This window comes from Phacochoerus africanus, chromosome 7, assembly GCF_016906955.1.
Source record: "Phacochoerus africanus isolate WHEZ1 chromosome 7, ROS_Pafr_v1, whole genome shotgun sequence".
NCBI classification, from domain to species: Eukaryota; Metazoa; Chordata; class Mammalia; order Artiodactyla; family Suidae; genus Phacochoerus; species Phacochoerus africanus.
In genome coordinates, this window is record NC_062550.1 from 10,023,340 (window position 1) to 10,045,472 (window position 22,133).

General features: G+C 55.5%; 1 protein-coding gene across 5 annotated transcripts in view; it reads right to left on the reverse strand.

The window, feature by feature from the left end:
* Positions 1-3,661: 3,661 nt before the first annotated feature.
* Positions 3,662-22,133, reverse strand: part of TRIOBP (TRIO and F-actin binding protein) — a 61,158-nt gene continuing 42,686 nt past the window's right edge. For 3 of the 5 annotated variants that reach the window (XM_047786313.1, XM_047786318.1, XM_047786316.1), the window contains 9 exons: positions 20,879-21,404; positions 20,147-20,257; positions 12,838-12,985; positions 10,060-10,162; positions 9,364-9,523; positions 9,172-9,285; positions 7,893-7,979; positions 7,038-7,201; positions 3,662-4,366 (listed from right to left, as the gene is read on the reverse strand). In XM_047786313.1, coding sequence (XP_047642269.1) covers positions 7,040-7,201; positions 7,893-7,979; positions 9,172-9,285; positions 9,364-9,523; positions 10,060-10,162; positions 12,838-12,985; positions 20,147-20,257; positions 20,879-21,404 — 1,411 coding nt within the window. In that variant the 3' untranslated portion in view covers positions 3,662-4,366; positions 7,038-7,039. Of the gene's footprint in view, positions 4,367-7,037; positions 7,202-7,892; positions 7,980-9,171; positions 9,286-9,363; positions 9,524-10,059; positions 10,163-12,837; positions 12,986-19,042; positions 19,999-20,146; positions 20,258-20,878; positions 21,405-22,133 lie in introns of those variants that run through there. The other 2 variants (XM_047786314.1, XM_047786319.1) reach the window with 1 other exon arrangement.

Below are 22,133 nucleotides of genomic sequence, written 5' to 3' on the forward strand. Positions count from 1 at the left end.
TCTTGGGAGCTGTGGTGTAGTTTGCAGACGTGGCTCGGATCTGGTGTTGCTGGGGCTGTGGCATAGGCCTGCAGCTGCAGCTCCAAGTCGACCTCTAGCCTGGGAATGTCCATATGCTGCAAGTGCAGCCCTAAAAATAATAAAAAAAAAAGGAATCATACAGCTTGAGCCTTTTTGCGGCTGGTTTCTTTCACTTAACGTTATGTCTGGAAGGCTTGGTTTGTTGCATGTAGAAGTAATTCTTTGTTTTATTGCCACAAAATATTCTAATGTATGATGTGCCACCTTTTTTTTTTCCTTCTGTTTTTCTTTTTAGGACCACATCCGCAGCATATGGACCTTCCTGGGCTGGAGTCGAATCAGGGGGATCCGAGCTGCGTCTGCGACCTATGCTGCAGTTTGCAGCAACACCAGATCCTTAATCTACTGAGGGAGGCCAGGGCTCGAACCCACATCCTCATGGATACTAGTCAGGTTCTTAACCTGCTGAGCCACGACGGGAACTCCACCACCACTTCTTCTTTTTTTTTTTTTTTTTTTTTTTTTTGTCTCTTTGCCATTTCTTGGGCCACTCCCGTGGCATATGGAAGTTCCCAGGCTAGGGGTTCAATCGGAGCTGTAGCTGCTGGCCTACACCAGAGCCACAGCAACGCAGGATCCGAGCCATGTCTGCAACCTACACCACAGCTCATGGCAACGCTGGATCTTAATCCACTGAGCAAGGGCAGGGTTCGAACCCGCAACCTCATGGTTCCTAGTTGGATTCGTTAACCACTGCGCCACGACGGGAACTCCTCCACCACCATTTCTTTATTCATCCTACTGTTGATGGGCATACGTACTGTTTTCAGATTTGGGCTGGGAACAGCTGAGGCTGATATGAATGTGATTATCCTAGTCGCTTAGTAAACCTGAGCACTCATTTCTCTTGAGTGTACAGGTAGGGGTGGAAATGTTGGGTCACGGGGCACGTGCGTGTTTAACTTTATAAGAAACCGCCAACAGCTCCCCATAGTGCTGGTACCAAGGACACGCTCACCAGCAGTGCGTGAAAATTCCAGCTTTTCATATCACTGGCCCTGTTCATTTGAACTAGTTTCATGGGGCGGGGTGGGAACGGATAGTTCGTTGTTTTTAAACAGAGGTGGGGCACTTGCTCATACGTTGGCCTGATTTTTCAGCTGGTCCAGGCAGCCCTGCCTGAGGAGAGGGTGGGGTGGGAGCCGACGGTGGTAAGGTGTTGCCACGGGCAGCCCAGATTGGGCTGAGGGAGTTATGGAAACGGGATGCTCAGGAGGGCCGGGGCGGGAGGGGCGGGGGGAGGCATCAGAGCATGTGAGGGTGGGCGGGGCCCTGAATGCTGGGGCTGCTCATAGGATGCTCCTTATCTCAGCAGACAAGATGTCCTGAGGTGGGGCAGCACCAAGCCTGGGTGATGTGATGGCTCGGGAGTCCTGGTTCATCTCTCTTTCTGCTTGGCCATTTTTAGCCTATTAATGAGGCGAGATGGTGGCAACATGGGGATTCCACCCAACACGGTCCAAAGGCCGGGAGACAGAGGCTTTGTGCCCCTTAAGAGCAAGGGATGTGGTTTATGAGTGACTGGCCCATGGGGACCGGCTGTATAGCATGGGGACCTCTATCCAATATTCTGTGACCATCTCCATGGGAAAAGAATCTGAAAGAGAACGGATGTGTGCACACGGGTAATGGAATCACTTTGTAGCACAGCAGACAGGAGCACAACGTTGTCAACTAAATGTCAATGAAACAGTTCATTTTTAGGGCCGCACCCGCAGCATTTGGAGGTTCCCAGGCTAGGGGTCGAATTGGAGCTGCAGCCGCCTGCCACAGCCACAGCCACAGCCACAGCCACACCAGGTCCTTAACCCACTGAGCAAGGCTGTTACCCTCAAGGACACTATGTCAGGTTCTTAACCTGCTGGGCCACAACTGGAACTCCATAGTTCAATGAAACTTTATAGAAAAAAACCACCACAAAAAACCAAGGAGGTCCTTTCCAGATGACCCCCTCGAACCCCCCCTCCCCCAGCCAAGACTTCCTGGCATCTCACTGGTGGGAGCTGCATCCCATGGCCATTCCTAAACCATCACGGGCAAGGTCAGGGTCACTGTTCCCTACATCCCACAGCCGGCTCTGCTATAGGTCGTTCCCTGAACACATCACAGAGGTTCACAGGACATTTGTTCATGCTATTCCCCTGGAACTGGAATTCCCTTCCAGATTTTTCCGTCTAGAAAAAGTCATATTCCAAAGCCACCTCCCCAAACCCTCTTCGACCTGCAGGCTGATTGGGGGTGGGGGGCTCTCCTCTGGCTTCCCGCAGCCTTCTGGGACCCAATGTGATGTGACCTATTTTTGCGGCCTCCGTCAGTCGGGGGCAGGGCCAGCTCTTCTTCAGCTCTACACACCCAGTGCCCAGCCCAGGGGAGGTGCCCGAGGCTTGATGGGAACAGCTGTAGGGGGGCGAGGCTGGCTCAAGTTGTTCCTTCTTCTTCATCACCTTAGCCACAGCCCTGCGAATCGGACAGCCCAGGCTGGGCCAGCAGCTCCTCAGATGTGGGGCCACGTCCCGACCCCACAGGGGGTCAGGATCTGCACAGCCAGCCAGCCAAGTTTAAGGCCACCCAGCCTGGTGGGCCTGGGGTGGCCACGCCCATCGCCCCCACCCTAACCCTGCTAGGGCTGGATAAGACCTTGGGGCACAGCCTCAGTATAGGACCGAGGCTGAAAGGTACCCACTTGATGGAGGAGCAAATTAAGGCTCACAGAGGGGTGTGGCTGGCCCAAGTCAGTCATGGGGAAAGTCTCAGCTCTGCTCCTCCCTCTAAGGCTGAGCACAGCGCCCACTCCAGGGCTTCTGAGACCAAGGTGCAGGTGAGTCCCTAGGGGCTCTGTGACATGCAGTTCTCACTCAGGTCAGGGCAGGCCTTGGATTTAGTGTTTCTTTCTTTTTTAAAAAAACTTATTTGGGGAGTTCCCATTGCGGCTCAGTGGAAATGAACCCACCTGGCATCCATGAGGATAAGGGTTTGATCCCTGGCCTGGCTCACTGGGTTAAGGATCTGGCATTGCTGTGAGCTGTGGTGCAGGTTGCAGACACAGCTCAGATCTGGTGTTGCTGTGGCTGTGGCATAGGCCAGTGGCTACAGCCTGGATTCGACCCCTAGCCTGAGAACTTCTATGTGCTGCTGGTGCAGCCCTAAAAACCAAAAAAAAAAAAAAAAAATTTAAAAATTTGTTATTGTATTATCTTTCTCTTTCTGTTTGACTTTTTTTGGCTACGGCCACGGCATGCAGAAGTTCCCCTCTCTGGGCCGGGATCAAACCCATGCCTCAGCAGTGACTGGAGCCATAGCAATGACAATGCCAGATCCATAATCTGCTGAGCCACCAGGGAACTCCCCTGGGCTTGGTGTTTTGAACAAGCTCCCTGGCATCACTGCTGCTCCTGCTCATCCGCGAACCCCATGTGGAGCTGCAAAGCCTGGTGGAGGAACCCGATTCTCAACTCCACCCTCAGAAGCCCACAGGCCACCGCCTCAGGAAGGGTGGAGTGCTGGCGGTGGGCAAGGTGAAGCCACTGTAAGAAACCCCAGCCTCCACCACCCGCCCTGCCCAGCCATCCAGGACACCATGGCTGCTGGAACATTTTATTAAGTTAAGAAGGCTCATGGAGCAGGAGAGAAATGCCTGCTTGGGGCGGCTCCAGCAGATCTGTGCCCGGCACCCCTGAGAGGAGGTGGGGCTGTGGGGACAGCTGCCGGCTCCCTCTGCCCATCTGTCCCTCGGTCCAGAGTCCCAGGGAGTGGGTCCCCCCAGGGCAGGAAGTAGTTAGTGGGAGGTAGGGTGGGAAGAGGGTGGTGGGCTCCCTGCCTCTCCCACCAGAGTCCGTCCTGCCGTGGTGGCTGCTGGGCCCCTGCCAGACCCCAGGATGGGGCCATGGGCCCAGAAGCCCAAGCAGGCAGCTGGAGACAGAGAGGGAGCCAGTGTTGGAGGCATAAGCCACCCGGGATTGCTTTTTAAAAAGTATAAAGTGTTTCGGGGGGGGGGGAGGGAAGAAAAAAAATCTATATAAAAATCTCTTCACATATAAAATCCTGAAGAAGGTGCAAGGTAAGACCCAGTGCTAGGGGCGCGCTCAGATACGCAGAGGGAGTGTGTGTGTGTGTATGCGTGTGTGTGTGTGTGTGTGTGTGTGTGTGTGTGTGGTAGGTGTGTGAGTGCACGTGCAGCCCACAGGGGGTGGGGAGAAAGCTTGGCTTCCGACGTCCATCCAGCAGGGAAGGAGGGTGACTGGTCCCCTTGGGCTGGGGGTCTGCAGCAGGGCTGGACCATGAGGACCTGGAAGACAAGGCGGGGTGGCTGCTAATTAGGAAGGACCCAGGCGCCCCAGTGTTCACAGCAGCACTATACTCACTACAGTCAAGACATAGAGCCACCTCGATGTCCACTGACAGGTGAGTGGACAGAGATGTGGTACATATATACCCAGGGAATACTACTCAGCCATCAAAAGAATGAAATAATGCCTCTTTTTTTTTTTGGCTTTTTGGGGCCACATTTGTGGCCTATGGAAGTTCGCAGGCCAGGGGTCGAACTGGAGCTGTAGTTACTGGCCTACGCCACAGCCACAGCAATGTCTACCACCCGCACCACAGTTCACGGCAATGCTGGACCCCGACCCACGGAGCGAGGGAGGCTAGGGAGCAGACCGGCATCCTCCAAAGTCAGGTTTGTTTCCGCTGCGCCACCGCGGGAACTCCGAAGTACTGCCATTTGCAGCAGCGCGGATGAACCTAGAGATGATCATGCTACGTGACGTCAAAGACACGACATCGCTTAAATATGGATTTTTTTTTAAAACAAGATACAAATGGACGTATTTACAAGCCAGAAACAGATCCCCAGATATAACAAAAGAACTTACAATTGCCAAAGGGGTGGGACAAATTAGGAGTTTGGGATGAGCAGGTACAAACTTCTACATAGAAAATAGATAGGCGTTCCCGTCGTGGCGCAGTGGTTAACGAATCCGACTAGGAACCATGAGGTTGCGGGTTCGATTCCTGGCCTTGCTCAGTGGGTTAAGGATCCTGCGTTGCTGTGGTGTAGGTTGCAGACGCGGCTTGGAGCCATCGCTGCTATGGCTGTGGCGTAGGCCAGTGGCTGCAGCTCCGATTGGACCCCTAGCCTGGGAACCTCCACATGCTGCGGGAGCGGCCCTAGAAAAGGCGCAAAAAGACAAAAACAAAAAAAAAGAAAAGAAAAAAGAAAAAAAAAGAAAAGAAACAACAAGGTCCTACTGTAGAGCACAGGGAACTAGATTCAATATCTTCTGGTAAATATAACGGAAAAGAATCTGAAAACGAATGTGTCTATGTGTAACTGAATCACTCCGCTGTACACCAGAAACGAACACAACACGGTAAATCAACTAAAAAACCCCAAGAAGTTCCCATCGTGGCTCAGCAGAAACAAATCTGACCAGAATCCATGAGGACGCAGGTTCGATCCCTGGCCTCACTCAGTGGGTTAAGTATCTGGTGTTGCCGTGAGCTGTGGTGTAGGTCACAGATGTGGCTTGGATCTGGCGTTGCTGTGGCTGTAGTGTAGGCTGGCGGCTATAGCTCTGATTTGACCCCTAGCCTGCGAACCTCCATATGCTGCAGGTGTGGCCCTAAAAAAAAACAAAAACAAAACAAAACACCCTTGCTTAGGCCAGGCAAGGGTGGCCAGCAGTTTCTTCCAATGCCTCTTGGCCCAAAAGGCTGGGACATCTCTGTTGCTCCAGGAATCTCCCCAAGGCTGGCCTGCAGGTGGCCTCTCCTGAGTGCCTTAGGATCCATAAGAAAGAGGAGGCTCCGGAGTTCCCATCGTGGCTCAGTGGTTAACGAATCTGACTGGGAACCATGAGGTTGTGGGTTCTATCCCTGGCCTTGCTCAGTGGGTTAAGGATCCGGCGTTGCCGTGAGCTGTGGTGTAGGTCGCAGACACAGCTTGGATCCTGCGTTGCTGTGGCTCTGGTGTAGGCCAGTGGCTACAGCTCCGAATGGACCCCTAGCCTGGGAACCTCCATATGCCGCGGGAGTGGCCCAAGAAATGGCAAAAAAAAAAAAAAGAAAGAAAAGAAAAAAAGGACAAAGAAAGAGGAGGCTCCGGGTAAATACGGTATTAGGAAAGGCATCATAAAATTTAAAAAAAAAATTTTTTTTCTTTTTAGGGCCACATCCATAGCATATGGAGGTTCCCAGGCTAGGGGTCAAATCAGAGCTACAGCTGCCAGCCTACACCACAGCCACAGCAATGCAGGATCCAAGCCGAGTCTGTGACCTACACCACAGCTCACTCCAACACCGGATCCCTAACCCACTGAGTGAGGCCAGGGATCGAACCCGCAACCTCACGGTTCCTAGTCAGATTCTTTGCCACTGCGCCATGACGGGAACTTCATAAAAATGTTTTAAATCCTGTCAAATCGAGGACAACTGAGAGACTAAGTGGGTGGAGCACAGCTTCCGTCAGTGATGTCTGAGAGGTGACACTGGGTGACGGGAACACTGAGAGTGGTTAGTGGCGCGTGCCATGCTGCTGGGTCTGATGGCGGGGTGGGCACATCTGGGTTGGGACTCAAGTGCAGGCGGATCAGTTAGGGCACTGCCAGCCCTGAGGAAGAGCATGGATGGCTCAGGCCGAGGCTGGGGCTGTGTTAAGAAGCACCCGCTGTCACACCGGGTCGGGAACGGGGTGATGATCGTGAGATCCTGAACTCGCGGCCCCACTCGGCAGAAACACGCTCAAGTGTACAAAGCAGCCTCTGGCTGAGTCTGGGGGACCCCCAAGACAACCGCGAGGGGTCAGCTGTCACTGACAGCGGTCTGTCGCTGTCTGCGTTCACAGAGCGGGATCCAGAGGCCAGGGGAAGGGAGTGCCCTGGCCCAGGATGAGCCTTGAGCTCACACCTCCAGGCCTGGTGCCCCGCCTGGCCTCACCCCTGCCCACCCCAGGCGCCCACCTCTACTCGGTCAGGCTGTTGCGCACGGCCTCCTTCTCCTGCAGGGCCGCCATGGCGAGGCGCAGGTGCTCCTTCAGCTGCTCGATCTCCCGCTCCGACCGCGTCTTGATGTGGTTCAGCTCCACATACACGTCTTGGTACTTTCCCGAGGTGAAGCGCTTGTCCTGGCGGAGAGGGGCTGTGAGGCCACCAAGCCCTCCTCTGGCCCCACCCAGCCCGCTGCCTGCCTGTCAGCACCTCCTCCCTCTAGGTGGCCCCCAGCTCTGTCCAGGGATCCAGGCTTCAGCATCATTGCATCCCATTTGAGATGAGAGCGGAGGCTCAGACAGGTGAAGCTTTTGTCCAAAACCACATAGCAGTGAGTAGCTGGGAGGAGAACCAGGGCAGCCTGGCCCAGTGCTTGGGGCCCTTCTGTGGGTGTGGCTCACATATGTTCCCAGAGCCACTGACACACAGTGGGTGTGTTGGTCAGACTCGGGGTCGAGGCACCAAGGGTGGGCCAGGCTGGGCCCCAAATCCCTGCTCCCCCAGCTTGTGGCTCATCCTGCTCTGGATGCCCCACACGGGTGGGGGTTTTGGTCTTTCTACTCACGGCTGTTACTCTAGCACCCAGTGCACTGCTGGGCACATAGCTGGTGCTCAAGAAATATTTTCTAAATAAATAAAAGCAAGTGTGACCTTGAGCAAGTCACCCTTTCTTAGCCTATTTCTTTGTCTGTGAATGGGACTAGGGGCACCTACGTGGGGGGAAAAGCCTGACGGAGGCCAGGAGTGGCCAGCACGGAGCGGGTGCTCACAGGGTGGGGTATCCCCACCCCCACTCCCGACACCCTGCCTTGGCCGCCGGGGACTCACCTTCTGCATCACCTGGAGCTCATCCCGGAGGCACTGCACCTCCTTCTTCAGGTACTGCAGCTCGTTCTCCTTCACTCGCAGCAGAACCTGGGGTCACAGGAGCCAAGCTGAGCCAGGGCCAGAGGCCAGAGCTACCCTGGCCCATCACCCCCCGAAGCCTGGTTTCTCTCTGCCTCAGGCCCTTAGAATACAGCTCCCACCCTGCACCAAGACCCACTGCCCCAGGGGCAGACGCCTCCAGGAAGCCCTCTCTGATTTCTCCTTGCTTTCTCACCCCATCCAGACCACGTGAATGGGTGTCTTATGGTCCCCTCTGCTGTGGCCCCAACTTGAGGGCAAAGAGCATGAAAAGAGGCCAAGGTGTGGCCCCACTGTGAACCCACAGGGCTTCCTCATCAGCCCCTCCCCAAGCCCTGACGGGCGGGAACTGCTATCATGACCTGACCACAGAGGAGACAGGTTCAACCAGGACAAGGGAGGCTTAAAAGCTTAGATGCTGGGGTCAGACTGCCTGGTTCAAATCCCAACTAACTAGCTATGTGACCTTGGGCAAGGAACTTGACTTCCCTGTGCCTCAGTTTCCTCACCTGTAAAATGGGAACAGTAATAGCATCTTTCTCATAGGACTGTTAGCGACGCTTCAATGAGGTACATACAAGGGCTTACAGAATTGCCAGACACGGGAGTTCCCGTCGTGGCTCGGCGGGTTAGGAACCCAGCTAGCATCTGTGAGGATGCAAGTTCAATCCCCCTGGCCTCGCTCCATGGGTTAAGGCTCTGAGGTTGCTGCAAGCTGTGGTGTAGGTCACAGATGTGGCTCAGATCTGGCATTTGCGTGGCTGTGGAGTAGGCTGGCAACTGCGCCCCCAATGTGACCCCTGGGAACGTCCATATGCCGCAGACGCAGCCCTCAAAAGATCCCCCCCCAAAAAAAATAAGAGGAAAGGAAAGAAGCCTAGCACAGAGCAAAGCTGTACATAAAATTTTGATTTATATACAGGGTGATCCTGGGCCCACACACACTTTCTCACTCCAGTTTCTCCCAGCATGGCAGGGGCTAGCTCCATTTTACAGATGAGCCACTGGGGCTCAGAAAGGTGAGGTGGGTGGCAGGATTCCGACGGAGGGCTTTCGCCCAGCTGGCCAGCAGTGCTGGCTACAGAGGCGTCCTTCCTTGCTGCCTGGCCTCTCCCCGCTGCAGGGCAGACCCAGCCTGTCGGGGTACCCTCCCCGGCCCTGAGAACCAGCTGGGCAGCCTGGCATGAGGGGGCGGGCGCACCTCCAGCTCACAGGAGCTCCGCTCGCTGCCGCGCCCGCAGCCGCTGCCCGGGCCCTGTGAGGCGATGAAGCCGCGCAGCCGGTCAATCTCCTCGGACAGGCGGGTGTGCAGCTCCTGGGAGGGGGGCGGTAGTCAGTGCAGGGGTGCTGGGGCGCCCCACCCTGGCCCCACCCCCGAGGGGACCAGGCCCACCTGGTTGTGGCGCAGCAGCTCCTGGCCCTCCTGCTGGCAGCGCCGCAGCGTGTGCTCGCGCTCCTCCGCCTGCCGCGTCAGGGCCCCGATCTCCAGGCACTTCTGCGAGTACTGCTCTGAGAGCACCTGCAGCTCCCGCTTCAGCGCCTCCACGTCCGACCTGCCCGGGGCGGAGGAAGGGAGGGATGGCCCCCGGGCTCTCGTGCCCTCTGCTAAGCCGGGACAGGTCACGCAGATTTCAAGCAGCTCAGGACTCCTGGCTCCCGCCCTAGTTTTGGCTTCAGTGCTGTGGGGCTGTGAACCCGTCATGGCCTCTCTGGGCTGCAGGCGCCTCCTCTAGGAGGGGGTGGGTTGGAGGAGCCCATCTCTAAAGGCTCCACAGCCCCGACATTCCAGAACAGTGCTCTGTGGCAGGGAGGGACACCTCCTGGCAGCCCAGCTCTAGGGGACACTATAAAGAGCGGGAGGTGGGGGTGGAGGCAGAGACTGGGCCTGAGAACTGTCATGTGCACAGCGTCAGGGTCTGGCTGAGCCCTTGCTGCTTCTGTTCCCTGAGCCACGCGACTGGAGGAGTCTCAGCTGGGGGCAAGTGGACACTCCCTCTGCCAGGGGTCTCAGCACAGGTCCTCCCACTCACAACCAGCAGGGTGGACAGCCACCCCCGGCTCGGACCACAGGGCCCAGGTGCCATCTTACTGGTGCTGCTTCCGGAGGCCGTCTGGGCCCAGCTGGAGACTCCGAGTCTTGCTCAGCTCCCGGCTCAGCTCCTCCTGGTAGGCCTTCTTCATGGCTTCGATGGCTGGAAGCAGGGCGGACAGGTGGAAAGGAGGTTGGGGAGGGGTCAGCAGCCACAAGCTCTGCCTCCTCCGGGAGGCCACATGGAGACAGGAGCAGGGAGAGCACGCAGAGAGCACTGGGCTGGGCTGTCATGGACTGAGCGGCTTCGGGTGAGCCACCCAACCCCTCTGAGCCCGTCTACCAAGGAAGGATGACTGTCCCTGTCTCAGGGACCCTGCTGGAGAGACACCTGACTGTAGCGTCTGACTGCTGGTACCTCTTTTTCTGGCTGCCCCAGGCACATGGAATTCCTGGGCCAGGGATCAGCTCTGAGCACAGTGGTAACCTGTGCTGCAGCTGTGGCAATGCCGGATCCTTAACCCACTGTGCCGGGCCAGGGATCAAACCCACGTCCCAGCGCTCCTGAGACGCCTCTGATCTCGTGGCCTCACTGCGGGAACCCTGCTGGTGGCTCTTGTTGTTAGTGATTTCTGGGAAAAGACCCCACACAGTCCTCCCCGCAAAGCTGGGGGGTCCTTTCCCAAGGCCCATCCACCTGGCCCTGCTAGTGCCCAAGAACGCAGGCCAGGACACATCTATGCGACTCTGTGCAGGGGACTTAACCCCTCCATGCCTTGGATTCCTCATCTGAGAAACAGGAATGATGACAGCCCCTTCTCTCCTGGGTTATTGGGAGGTGTGCGCGGAGCACGTAGCACAGCGCATGGCACAGAGTGAGTTAGGACGCAGAGACACTGGCCCCGTTGGTTCATTTTCAGGCTCTGAGCCCCACGGACTGAGCCTCTTTCCACCCTCACACGAGGTTGTTGTGAGGATTAAACAAGCCTTCATTCGCAGTCTTGTCCTTAATTCCCAAATCCAAGAGCTCGGAACACAGAGTGCTTCCTAACTCTTTGGGGGGGCTTTCCCCAACCTGAATGGACCCGAGGCTCTCTGTGGTCGTGATTATCCCACTGCAGTGTGACTCAGAGACACCGCACTGCCAAAGCCTCCGTGCTAGATTTCAGGCTGAAGCCCAGACCCCGCTGGGGGAGGATATCTAAAATATATATATGGAGTTCCCGTCGTGGCTCAGTGGTTAATGAGTCCGACTAGGAACCATGAGGTTGCGGGTTCGATCCTGGCCTTGCTCCGTGGGTTAAGGATCCAGTGTTGCCGTGAGCTGTGAGGTCGGTTGCAGACACGGCTCGGATCCCGCGTTGCTGTGGCTCTGGTGTAGGCTGGCGGCTGCAGCTCCGATTTGACCCCTAGCCTGGGAACTTCCATATGCCACAGGAGCAGCCCAAGAAATGGCAAAAAGACAAAAAATAAAATTAAATTAAATAAATAAATTAATTTGAAAAAATATATATATTAGTAATGTATTAGCAATTAGTAACATATATATAGTAACATATAAATAAATAAAATATATATATTTGCAATATACTAGTATACATTACTATTATATTAGTAATTAGTTATATATTTATATTAGTTATATATATATATATTAGTGTGTACATACACACACACACACACACACACACACACACAGTGGCTTATCTTCCTAAAAAGCAAAACACTCTGACCCCAAGGTTTGGGATGCAGGTCCCTGGGCTTGAGTGCTTGAAGCACTGGCAGGTGGTATGTTCCAGATCATATGGCCTCTTTCATCATGTCCATTGTCCTGCAAACCCCTTTGAAGTGCCTAGGATGTGCCAGCGACACACAGCAGGTGTGCAGGGGACAGCGAGGGGGAGGGAGTGGGCCAGCATCACGGGTGTTCCTGGGTCTGACTTGGGAGAGCAGAGGGTAGGGTTCAGAACATGGCTTTGCATCAGTTCCAGCTCCGGCTTCCGCCACCTCTGGGCTGTGTCATCTGGGACGAGCCGCCGACCCCTCTAAGCCCTGGTTTCCGCATCTGTGAAATGGGGTCATTCCCTCGGGCACTTTAAGGACTCAGGGCATCCATGCTGATAATGAGCTCGGGAAAGGCTGACACCCTTCGCTGCTCTCCCCAGGGTCTGGCCCACACCAGATGCCCAGGGAGGTGGCACTCCTAAGAGAGCAGGGTCTGTGGCGGAGAGGTCTCTCCCCAGCACACAGCACGGGCCTGGGCGTGGAGCTGGAGTCCAGTGTGTGTGGCTTGGGGTGGCCTTCCATTTGCCATAGGCCCCTGAGGGAGGGGGGTCGCACGCCATCGTCTGTGAATGAGAGTTTTTTCATTGGTGGTGGTGTTTTGTTTTTTTTTTAGAGCCGCACCTGCAGTATATGGAAGTTTCAGGCTAGGGGCTGAATGGGAGCTGTAGCTGCCAGCCTATACCACAGCCACAGCCATGCCAGATCTGAGCCACATCTGTGACCTACACCACAGCTCACGGCAACACTGGATCCTTAACTCACTGAGAGAGGCCAGGGATCAAACCTGCGTCCCCATGGATACTAGTCAGGTTTGTAACCCACTGAGCTACAATGGGAACTCCCGTGAATGGGAGTTTTTAATTGCCTGTTTCCCCTTTGCAAATAGGGTTAGAGGCCAGACCTAGGGACGCCTGACTCCTCTCAAATTTGGCACCCAGACTCTCACCTCTTATTTTAAGGCTTCCCCAATCCAGTCAAGGGGAGTCTCAGCTTGGAGGCTTGAGGGGAGGGGGTGCTGGGCCCTGCTGGTCCGATCCTGCCCAGGGTCCTCACCTGAGGCTGTGGCTGCTGTCTCCTCGGCCAGGAGCCACTCCTTCTCCTGCTGTAGCCGCTGCAGCTCCCGCTCGTGGTGCCGCTGCAGCTCCTCCATCACCTGCTGGTGCGAGGACTCCATCTCGGCCAGGCTGCGCTCGCACGCCTCCTGCGGGAAGGCCGGGAGGTCACAGGGCTGCCCCCATCGCCCCAGACTGAAGCAAGAATTCTCAAGGGCAGGCCTGACCTGGTCCAGGTTTCACCACCTCCAGGGAGACCTCCAGGGTGGTTCAGGGAGATCTTGGCATCAGCAGCCTGTACCTGGCCCTGCTCCCCCCACCCACAAACCTCACCCTGGCATTCTCGTGTCAAGCCCTTCTAGCCTCCCCATCCCATACAGCCAAGAACCCACTCCAGTGTCTCACCCTGGTGGTCTCACTCACCTCTGACCCTCCCCCACCAAGAAACCCCCAGGTTATTAAACACACACATACACAACAGTTCACGGCACATTCACACCTCATGTTATTTCCACTGCCTGCAAAGTTCTTTTACCATTTTTCCTTCCTGGGCAATTCACTTGGCCTGCAGCCCTGCTTCAATATCCTCCTAGCTCTGGCTCTGGGCCACCTCTCCCCCAGCCTCCCAAGGCTCTGCTTCTCCCAAACCCTAAATTCCCCCCAAACTAGGAAGATCTGATCCAGCTTGGACTCCCTGGGGTCTGTGCCAGGGCCTGACTTGTGGCAGGTGCTGAGTAAGTAAGCTGAAATTGATGACTTCTCACAAAATGGGGCTGTGTAGACAAGACTGGCCAGTTTTTAAACAACTGATAATACCCACTTCTGGGAGAGTCAGCGGCGACCCGGTGCGTGGAGGGCAGTTCAGTGGCATCATCAAATTTCAAATGACCCCTTACCCTGGCAGGTCCACTCCAAGCAATGACCCCAGAGAAAGTCACACATATACAAAGGCTCTTGGACAAGGGTGTTCCCTGTGACAAGGTTGGTAACAGACAAAAACCGGAGACAAATCTAAATACCAAACAGCGAAGCCCTTAAATAAATGATGGGATCGAGCTTTCCGGAGGACCCAGGCAGCTGTTAAAAGACAGAGCTGCCCTCGTGGACTATGGAAAGGTGATGAAACTGTTTTGTTTTTCTTTTTATGGCCACACCTGCAGCATACGGAAGCTCCCGGTCCAGGGGTCAAACTGGAGCTGCAGCTGCCAACCTCTGCATCAGCCACAGCCACGCCAGATCCGAGCTGCATCCATGACTTACGCTGCAGGTTGTGACAACACCGGATCCTCAACCCACTGAGCAAGACCAGGGATCAAACCCGCACCCTCCGGGACTCTGTCGGGTTCTTAACCAGCTGGGCCACGTTGGGAACTCCAGAAACTGGCTTCTGACAATACACACGGTCACAGAAACAAAATACACAGTCGTAGGTCTGAGTACATGTATGTAAAAACACAATGTATGGATGATATCTGTAATAACCAATGTGTGAAAACAGTCTGAAAAGGAATGGATAAATATCTATGGATATTTATATATTTATAAATATATAATGGATAAATATCACTTTGCGGTACACCTGAAAGTAACACTACATTGTAAGTCAACAATACTCCAGAAAAAAAATTTTTTTGGAGTTCCCATTGTGGTTCAGCAGGTTACAAACTCGACGAGTATCCATGAGGATGCGGGTTTGATCCCTGGCTTCGCGCAGTGGGTTAAGGATCTGGTTTGGCCGTAAGCTGTGGGGTAGGTCGTACCACGAGGCACAGATCTGGCGCTGCCACGGCTGTGCCATAGCCTGGCACCTGCAGCTCCGATTCATCCCCTAGCTTGGGAACTTCCGCACGCCTGTTCTGTGGCATATGGAGTCCCTGGGCCAAGGACAGATCTGAGCTGCAGTTGGGAATGAATGCCACAGCTGCAGCAATGCCAGATCCCTTAACCCACTGCCAGGCCAGGGATAGAACCTATGGCCTTGTGCTACAGAGACGCTGCTGATCCCGTTGTGTCACAGCGGGAACTCCTCCAATAAAATTTCAAGAAAAGGAGGAAGGGAGGAAGGACACTGTGGGAGGTAGAGTCATGCCCCCCGCCCCAAAAGTCCACGTCCCCCTCGGATAACCTGCGACTCTGTTACCATACACGGCTGAGGGGAACAGAGGCTGCTAATCAGCTGACCTTAAAAGAGCGAGATTATCCTGGATTATCCTCTGGGCCCAAAGTAATCGCAGAGTCCTTGGCCATGGAAGAGGCGGCAGGAGAGCAGAGGCAGGGGGAGAAGGGCCTGTGGAAGGGGCTCACTGTGACGGGGAGGGAGAAGGACCTGACTCTCCTTCACAGGCTTTGATGACGAAGGAAGGGGCCACCAGCCAAGGAGTGCGGGTGGCGGCCAGGGGCGGAAAAGGTGGGAAACGGAGCCTCCCAAGAGCCTGGAAGGGACTTCTGTCCTGTGGCTGCCTGGATGTTAGCCCAGCAACACCCATGTTAGGCTTCTACCCTATAAAACTGTGAGATGATGAATTCATATTACTTATGTTTGCTGTAATTTGTTCCAGCTGCAACAGGGAACTATACAGACGTGCTCCAAAGGGTACTAAGGTGACCCCTGGGCTTGGGAGCCAGCGGGGGGGAGGCAACCTCACCTATTTGTCTTTTTAGGGCCGTGCTGGCGGCACATGGAAGTTCCCAGGCTAGGGGTTGAATCAGAGCTGCAGCTGCCGGCCTACGCCACAGCCACAGCAATGCCAGATCCAAGCCACATCTGTGACCTACACCACAGCTCACAGTAACTCCAGATCCTTAACCCACTTAGCCAGGCCAGGGATTGAACCTGTGGCCTCATGGATGCTAGTCAGCCATTTTCACTAAGCCACAGTGGGAACTCCTCCTTGAATTATTTTTGAAAATGTGAACCTATTTCTTACACAATTAACAAATAATTAAGATCATTAAAAAGGGCAAGGAAGAGCCAGGGAAGAAACTGAGGCCCAGATGCCCAGATAAGAGGCTGCATTTCCCATCCATGCCCCAGGGCACTCGTGGCTGGTGGGACTGACCCTTACCTGCCCAGCGTCACATCTGGGGGCTGCATGGGCCTGTTCATGGGAAGAGCAAGGGCCAGGGCCCCTGGGTCCAGGTGTTCTGAATGGTGGGCAGGGGACATCTGTCCCACTAAACCTCTGTGCCTGTCCTCTGTGTGTCTCCCCAGTTAGGGCCATAGCACATGGCTCTGGAGTTCCACAGACTGGGTCCTGGCTGTACCATCGTGTGAACTTGAACAAGCCCCTTCCCTCTCTCAGCCTCCATCTCATCTGTAAAACAGGCCTCATAAGACCAACTCATGGGAGTTCCCTAATGGCCCAGCAGTTACAGGATCTGGTGTGGTTGCTGCTGTGGCACAGGTTTGACCCCTGGCTGGGAACGTCCACATGCCTGGGTGAGGAAAAAAACAAAAGACCAACTCATGAGAGTTCCTAAGGGAAGCCAGCACCCACCTATAGAGGTCACCCACCTGCAGAGACTAGGGCACTATGGGAAATGGACTGCTGTTCTTTTTTTATGGCTGCACCTGTGGCATACGGAAGTTCCTAGGCTGGGGGTCAAATTGGAGCCACAGCCACAGGCCTACACCACAGCCAACACCGCAGCAACGCCAGATCTGAGCCACATCTGCAACCTATGTCACAGCTTGTGGCAACGCCCACTGAGCAAGGCCAGGGACCGAACATGCATCCTCATGGATACTAGTCAGGTTCTTAACCCGCTGAGCCATAGCAGGAGCTCCCAGGACTGATGCTTTTAAAGAGCCAGAGCAGGCAGGCAGCCAATGAGGTGTCTGGAGGCTGTCAGGAGGTAGGAACCAGCCCATGAGGAGAGGCTTCTAGAAGGCCAGGTGCTGCTCTCTCTGACCTGCCTTCCCGAGGACCCAAGGTGTTGGCTGCCACCTCTGACATGGATCAAAGTAGATGAAGAAGTGCCTGTGGCCCCAGCCCCCAGCTGCTGTCCTGCGGTGGCAAGCTCCACAAGCTGAAAGACGGGCACCCCCTCAGGTTGAGATGCCAGGCTGAGGATCCCTCCCAGGTGCCCAGTCTCCAGGGTCCACTGACTCTCCAGCTGCCTCCTCTGGGGCCCTCCCTGACCCCATCTTGGGCTCTCTGCTTCCACATTCCCCCATTCCACTAAACAGGATGAAATGCTGACGGCCTTGGGGTGCTCAGTGGGGACTTGGGGACCAGGGGACCAGGATGGCTGGACTGCAGACACAGGCCCGGCTTCAGCTGGAAGGTCTCGCCTCCTCTCTGGGCCTCAGTCTCCCCATCTGTAAGCTGAGCGATGCTTTCCAAACATATCTGAGCGACAGAAACCTTCTTCCAAAGGGGATCTAAGGCAGCTTCCAATAGGAAAAAGGACAAAGGCAGAGGGGCTCTGGTCACGGGTGGCTGCCAATGGCCTCATCCAGAAAGGCAGCACCTGGGGTGTCCAAGGGTTCCAGAGAGCACAGCCTGGTGGGGGTCCCTGAGGTCCCCAGATGCTTCCGTGATGGTGTTGGGCCCCACCCCATCTGGAGATGCTTCCCCTTCCTCTGGCCTCGAGGGACCCGCGACAACACTGGGCCCTGCCTTTCCCCCTTTCCATGTCAGGTGACCCCCAGCTGGCCCTCCGCGTCACATCCCAACACCCCTCAACCCTGGTCTCCCTTCAGCTGAATGTTCCATCAATCCCTCAGCCCCAGGTCCTGGCCGGCTGCCCTCCGCCTGCCTTGGGGCAGGGACCCAGCCTCCGTCCACCAGCCCTTCTTCATCCCTCCTTCCTTCAGCCATTGTTCTAGCTCCGGGCACCAGCGCTGCCCCCTCCCGATCCCCCTCCACTCCAACCCCGCCTTCCCGTGGTCGCTGTCAGACCCCAAACCTCCTCAAGTGTGCGGAATGCGAACCCAGCTCCTTGGCGTGGCAGCAGGGGCTCCACAATAAGCACCCACTGGCCCTCTGCCTCCTGCAGCAGCCCATGCCCCATCAAGGCCATGCCCGGCTCAGTGCCACCCCAGGAAGGCTTCCTGAGATCTCCGAAGCCCCTGGAATTTCTAGAAGGCCCCTTGTGCAGAGCCTGGGATCCTAGCATTCTTTTTTACTTCAGACAAGAGTATGCTAGGTGGAAGCAGTTGGTTTTCAAACTTTTAGTAATTTTTTTTTGTCTTTTTACCTTTTCTAGGGCCACACCCATGGCACATGGAGGTTCCCAGGCTAGGGGTCGAATCGGAGCTGTAGCCACCGGCCTACGCCAGAGCCACAGCAACGCGGGATCCGAGCTGCGTCTGCGACCTACACCACAGCTCATGGCAACGCTGGATCCTTAACCCACTGAGAAAGGCCAGGGATTGAACCCGCAACCTCATGGTTCCTAGTCGGATTCGTTAACTACTGTGCCACGACAGGAACTCCAATTTTTTTGGTCTTTTTAGGGCCACACCCATAGCACATGGAAGTTCCCAGGCTAGGGGTCGAATCTGAGCTGTAGCTGAGGCCTGAGTGAGCTAAGCTGCATCTGTGACTTAATGCTGAAGCTTGCAGCAATAGCGGATCTTTGACCCACTGAGCGAGGCTAGGGATCGAACCTACATGCTCACAGATGCTATGTCAGGTTCTTAACCCACTGAGCTGCAATGGGAACTCCTCAATTTTTTCGTAATTTTGTGGCAGTTTTTAAGCACAGCCATTATTATAAATTATATAAACATAATGGTTACATTAAAAACAAAGCTGAGGTGCGGCAGAAATGAACCTGACTAGCATCCATGAGGACGCAGGTTCGATCCCTGGCCTTGCTCAGTGGGTTAAGAACCCGGCACTGCCGTGAGCCGTGGTATGGGCTGCAGACACAGCTTGGATCCTGAGTTGCTGTGGCTTGGTGTAGGCCAGCAACTGTAGCTCCAATTCGACCCCGAGCCTGGGAACTTCCATGTGCCTCGGGTATGGTCCTCAAAAAGCAGAAAACCCAACCAATCCAACAAACAAACAAAAAGGTCATCCTCAAAATTCATCACGTCCTAATTACATCACTGCGTTTTATTATCAGCTATGCTTCGAGGTCATACATCTTCTGTATCTGTGGGGTGGAAACGCTACATGACGGCAGACACAGAGCTTCCTAACGCCAGGTTCAAGGACATCGGCCATCGCAGGAGCATTTACACCGTGGCAATTGGCAAACGGACAAAACGGTTTTATTGTTTTGTTGATTGTCCAGATGTAACCAAGCGATGAGTAAAAGCTAATGACGCTCACAGCACAGATCAAACTTCAAGGCGAGCCCAAGCTATGATCGCCACGGTATACACAGAACAAGAACCTGAGAAGGATTCTTAAAGGAACAGTCTCAACAGAACACACTCCTCCCATTCAGCAAAGAACTTGCTCATGACCTCGAACAAGTAAAGTTTCAACTTCTGCCTTGTCATCGTACGCGTTCACGCAAATCAAAATGCCAACCAACATTCACGATAGAACAACGCTTTGTTTGTGGGTGGGCTGTGGTCCCGAGCCTTCGGGAAAATCCATCAAAGCATTCTGAGAAAAATCAGTTTGCTATATGGAATTCACAATAAAAAGCATTACGTATTTTTCATTTGTAAGTTGCACCCTAAGCATCCTTTAATATGAGTAAAATTAACAATTAACGTGTAAGTGTGTGAATGTACACACATGTATTTCTTCTGGAGAGCTAGTCGTCCCGGTTGTGACAGCGAAAGTGTCTCTGGACCCCGTCAGATGTCCCCAGGGGAACAAAATCAGCCCTGGTTGAGGACCACTGTCCTAAGCAGACCGTGTGTCCCCCGAGGGCCACTGGAGGCTCCCAGGACCCAGGGACCGCCTTGCACAGAGCCTGGGGCTGGCAGGCGTGGGCAGGATTTCCCTGTGTTTAGGGAGCAACTCCTAGGGGCCTGCCCCCTGGGGATCCCACTCTCCCCTAGGCCCCCTCTTCCCCAGGGGGGTGCGAGAACAGAGGATCACACGGGGGCTCACACACAGGCTCTGCAGTCAGCCGGACCTGAGCGAATCCCGCCTCTGACATCTGCAGGCTGGTTGACCTCAGGCAAGTCACATAACCTCTCATAGCTCAGTGGCCTTGTCTGTAAAATGGGCACAGCGCTCACATCCACCCACTGGGGAGATGAAATGAGATGATGCACGTCAAATGCCTTGCACGGATGCCGGCACGTAGCAAGGGCTCCCCCCACGTGAGCCGTTTTCTCAAGTCATGGCAACCAGGAACCTGCCCCCGTCCCCCCTAAAGCCGCTCCTCAGTCTTACCTGTGAGATGTAGCCTGGGGGGACGCGGCCGTCCTCCTGGGACTTGGGTGCACCTTGGGGAGCCTCCCCTTGGAGACGCCACGCCTCCAGCTGGGCTCGAAGGGACTGGACCTATGGGAGGAGGTGAGGTTAGCAAGGGCCTGGAAACCGGACGGAGCTGGTGGGAGGCTTTGAGGGGCTTTGGGTTTGAGACGGGAAAGTGGTCCTGGTGTGGAGATGCGGACAAGGGGGATGTCCCAGCCACTTCCTGGATGGCCAGGTCAGCGAGCCAGGAGAGCTACGGCCCAGAGAAGGCTAGACAGGGCATCGTGGTCACCGGTATTTGCTGAATGAATGCAGGTGGGGGGAAACGTCTCAGCGCCTCAGTTTCCCATCAGTGAAACAGGGATGAGGTCTAACCCTATGGGACCGTGAGGTTAACATGAGCCAATGTAATGAGGGCCGAGGCCCAGGCTTGGTATGCACGAGGTGTTCAATAAAGGCTCTCTCCTCTTCGCTTCCATCTTCCCTTCTCTGTGGCCGCTGAGGACAGAACTAAGATGGAAAACAAAATGAAACAAAAAATCCCCAGGCCCAGGAAAGATTCCAGTTCACAGGAGTCTGAGGTGTTGGTGGATCGGGGTGAGCTCCCCATCACTGCAGGTATGCAAGACAAATGCCATAGTGTGACTGTAGGGATAGGACAGGCCTTGGTGGAGTGAGGAGGCTCCTAGAAACCAGCTGGCCACCTACCTCCTTCTCCAGTGCCTCGTGGCTGTCGCCGGGGGGCCCTCGGCGCTCCCCACGGCCTTGGTTGAGCAGGGCAGTGAGAGGCACCCGCTTATTCTCCCGCAGGGGCAGCTTCTCCAGCTCCTGCCACTTCTTCTCGATCTCCTCACTCAGCCGGCTCTGCTGGTCCTCGGTCAGGGGGGCGCCCAGGCCCCGGCGCGGACCCTCGCCGGCCGGTGTCTCCGTGGCCCTGCCATCCGTGGCCTCGAACCACTTGCGTCGCTCCTCGGAGCGCTGGGCCAGGTCCCGCTCCAGCTCCTCCTGCTTGGCCGGGCGGTCGAGAGCGCGGGCCGGGGTGCGGGCCCGCTGCGGGGAGCCCTGAGTCAGCGGGGAGAGCTCCACGTAGTCTAGCGACTGCCGCTGCCCATCCGCCTTCCGGGGGCCGCCCCGGCCAATGACCTCGGAGCCCACCCGCTGCTCCCCCGCCTTCAGGGAGCCCTTCAGGGTGCCGTGGCCTTGCAGCGTGTTCTCCTTATTGCAGTCCGAGAGCCTAGGGGGCCAGCAGAGCCATGTCAGGTGGGACCTTGCCCGCTCGGTCCGTGAACAAGCACTTGCGGGGTGCCACCTGTGCTCCAGGGCCGGGGGGCGGACCCCAGGGAGAAAGCAGGTTAGAACTGGAGCTTCATCATTAACAGACCCTGGGAACCATCGGAGCTCCACCACGTCCCAGCAGAGGGACAAGGGTACCAGGCCTCCCTCTTTGCACCTCAGTCACCTCAATTGTCATCTGGCACAACAATGCCGCTCGCGGGATGAATGTGAGGACTTGGGGAGCAAATGAACATGTGCAAAGCAACCCGCAAGCCCTCTGCAAATGGGGACTGAAGCATTAGTGCTAAGAGGGCGGTGTGAGGAGTTCCCGTTGTGGCTCAGCGGGGTACGAACCCGACTAGTATCCATGAGGATGCAGGTTCGATCCCTGGCCTCGCTCCATGGCTTAAGGGTCTGGTGTTGCTGTGAGCTGTGGTGTAGGTCGCAGACATGGCTCAGATCTGGCATTGCTGTGGCTGTGGTATAGGCCAGTAGCTGTAGCACCAGTCTGACCCCTAGCCTGGGAACCTCCATATGCCGCAGGTGTGGCCCTAAAAAAAAAAAGTGTGAGACAAGGCCCCAGGTTTGAGAGGCTCACAATGGAACATGGGAGATGCCCAGGGTCACTGCTGGTGAGGTGAAGGGTGGCCCCTGGGTGCCCTGGAGACTTTTAACAACTGTGGCAGTG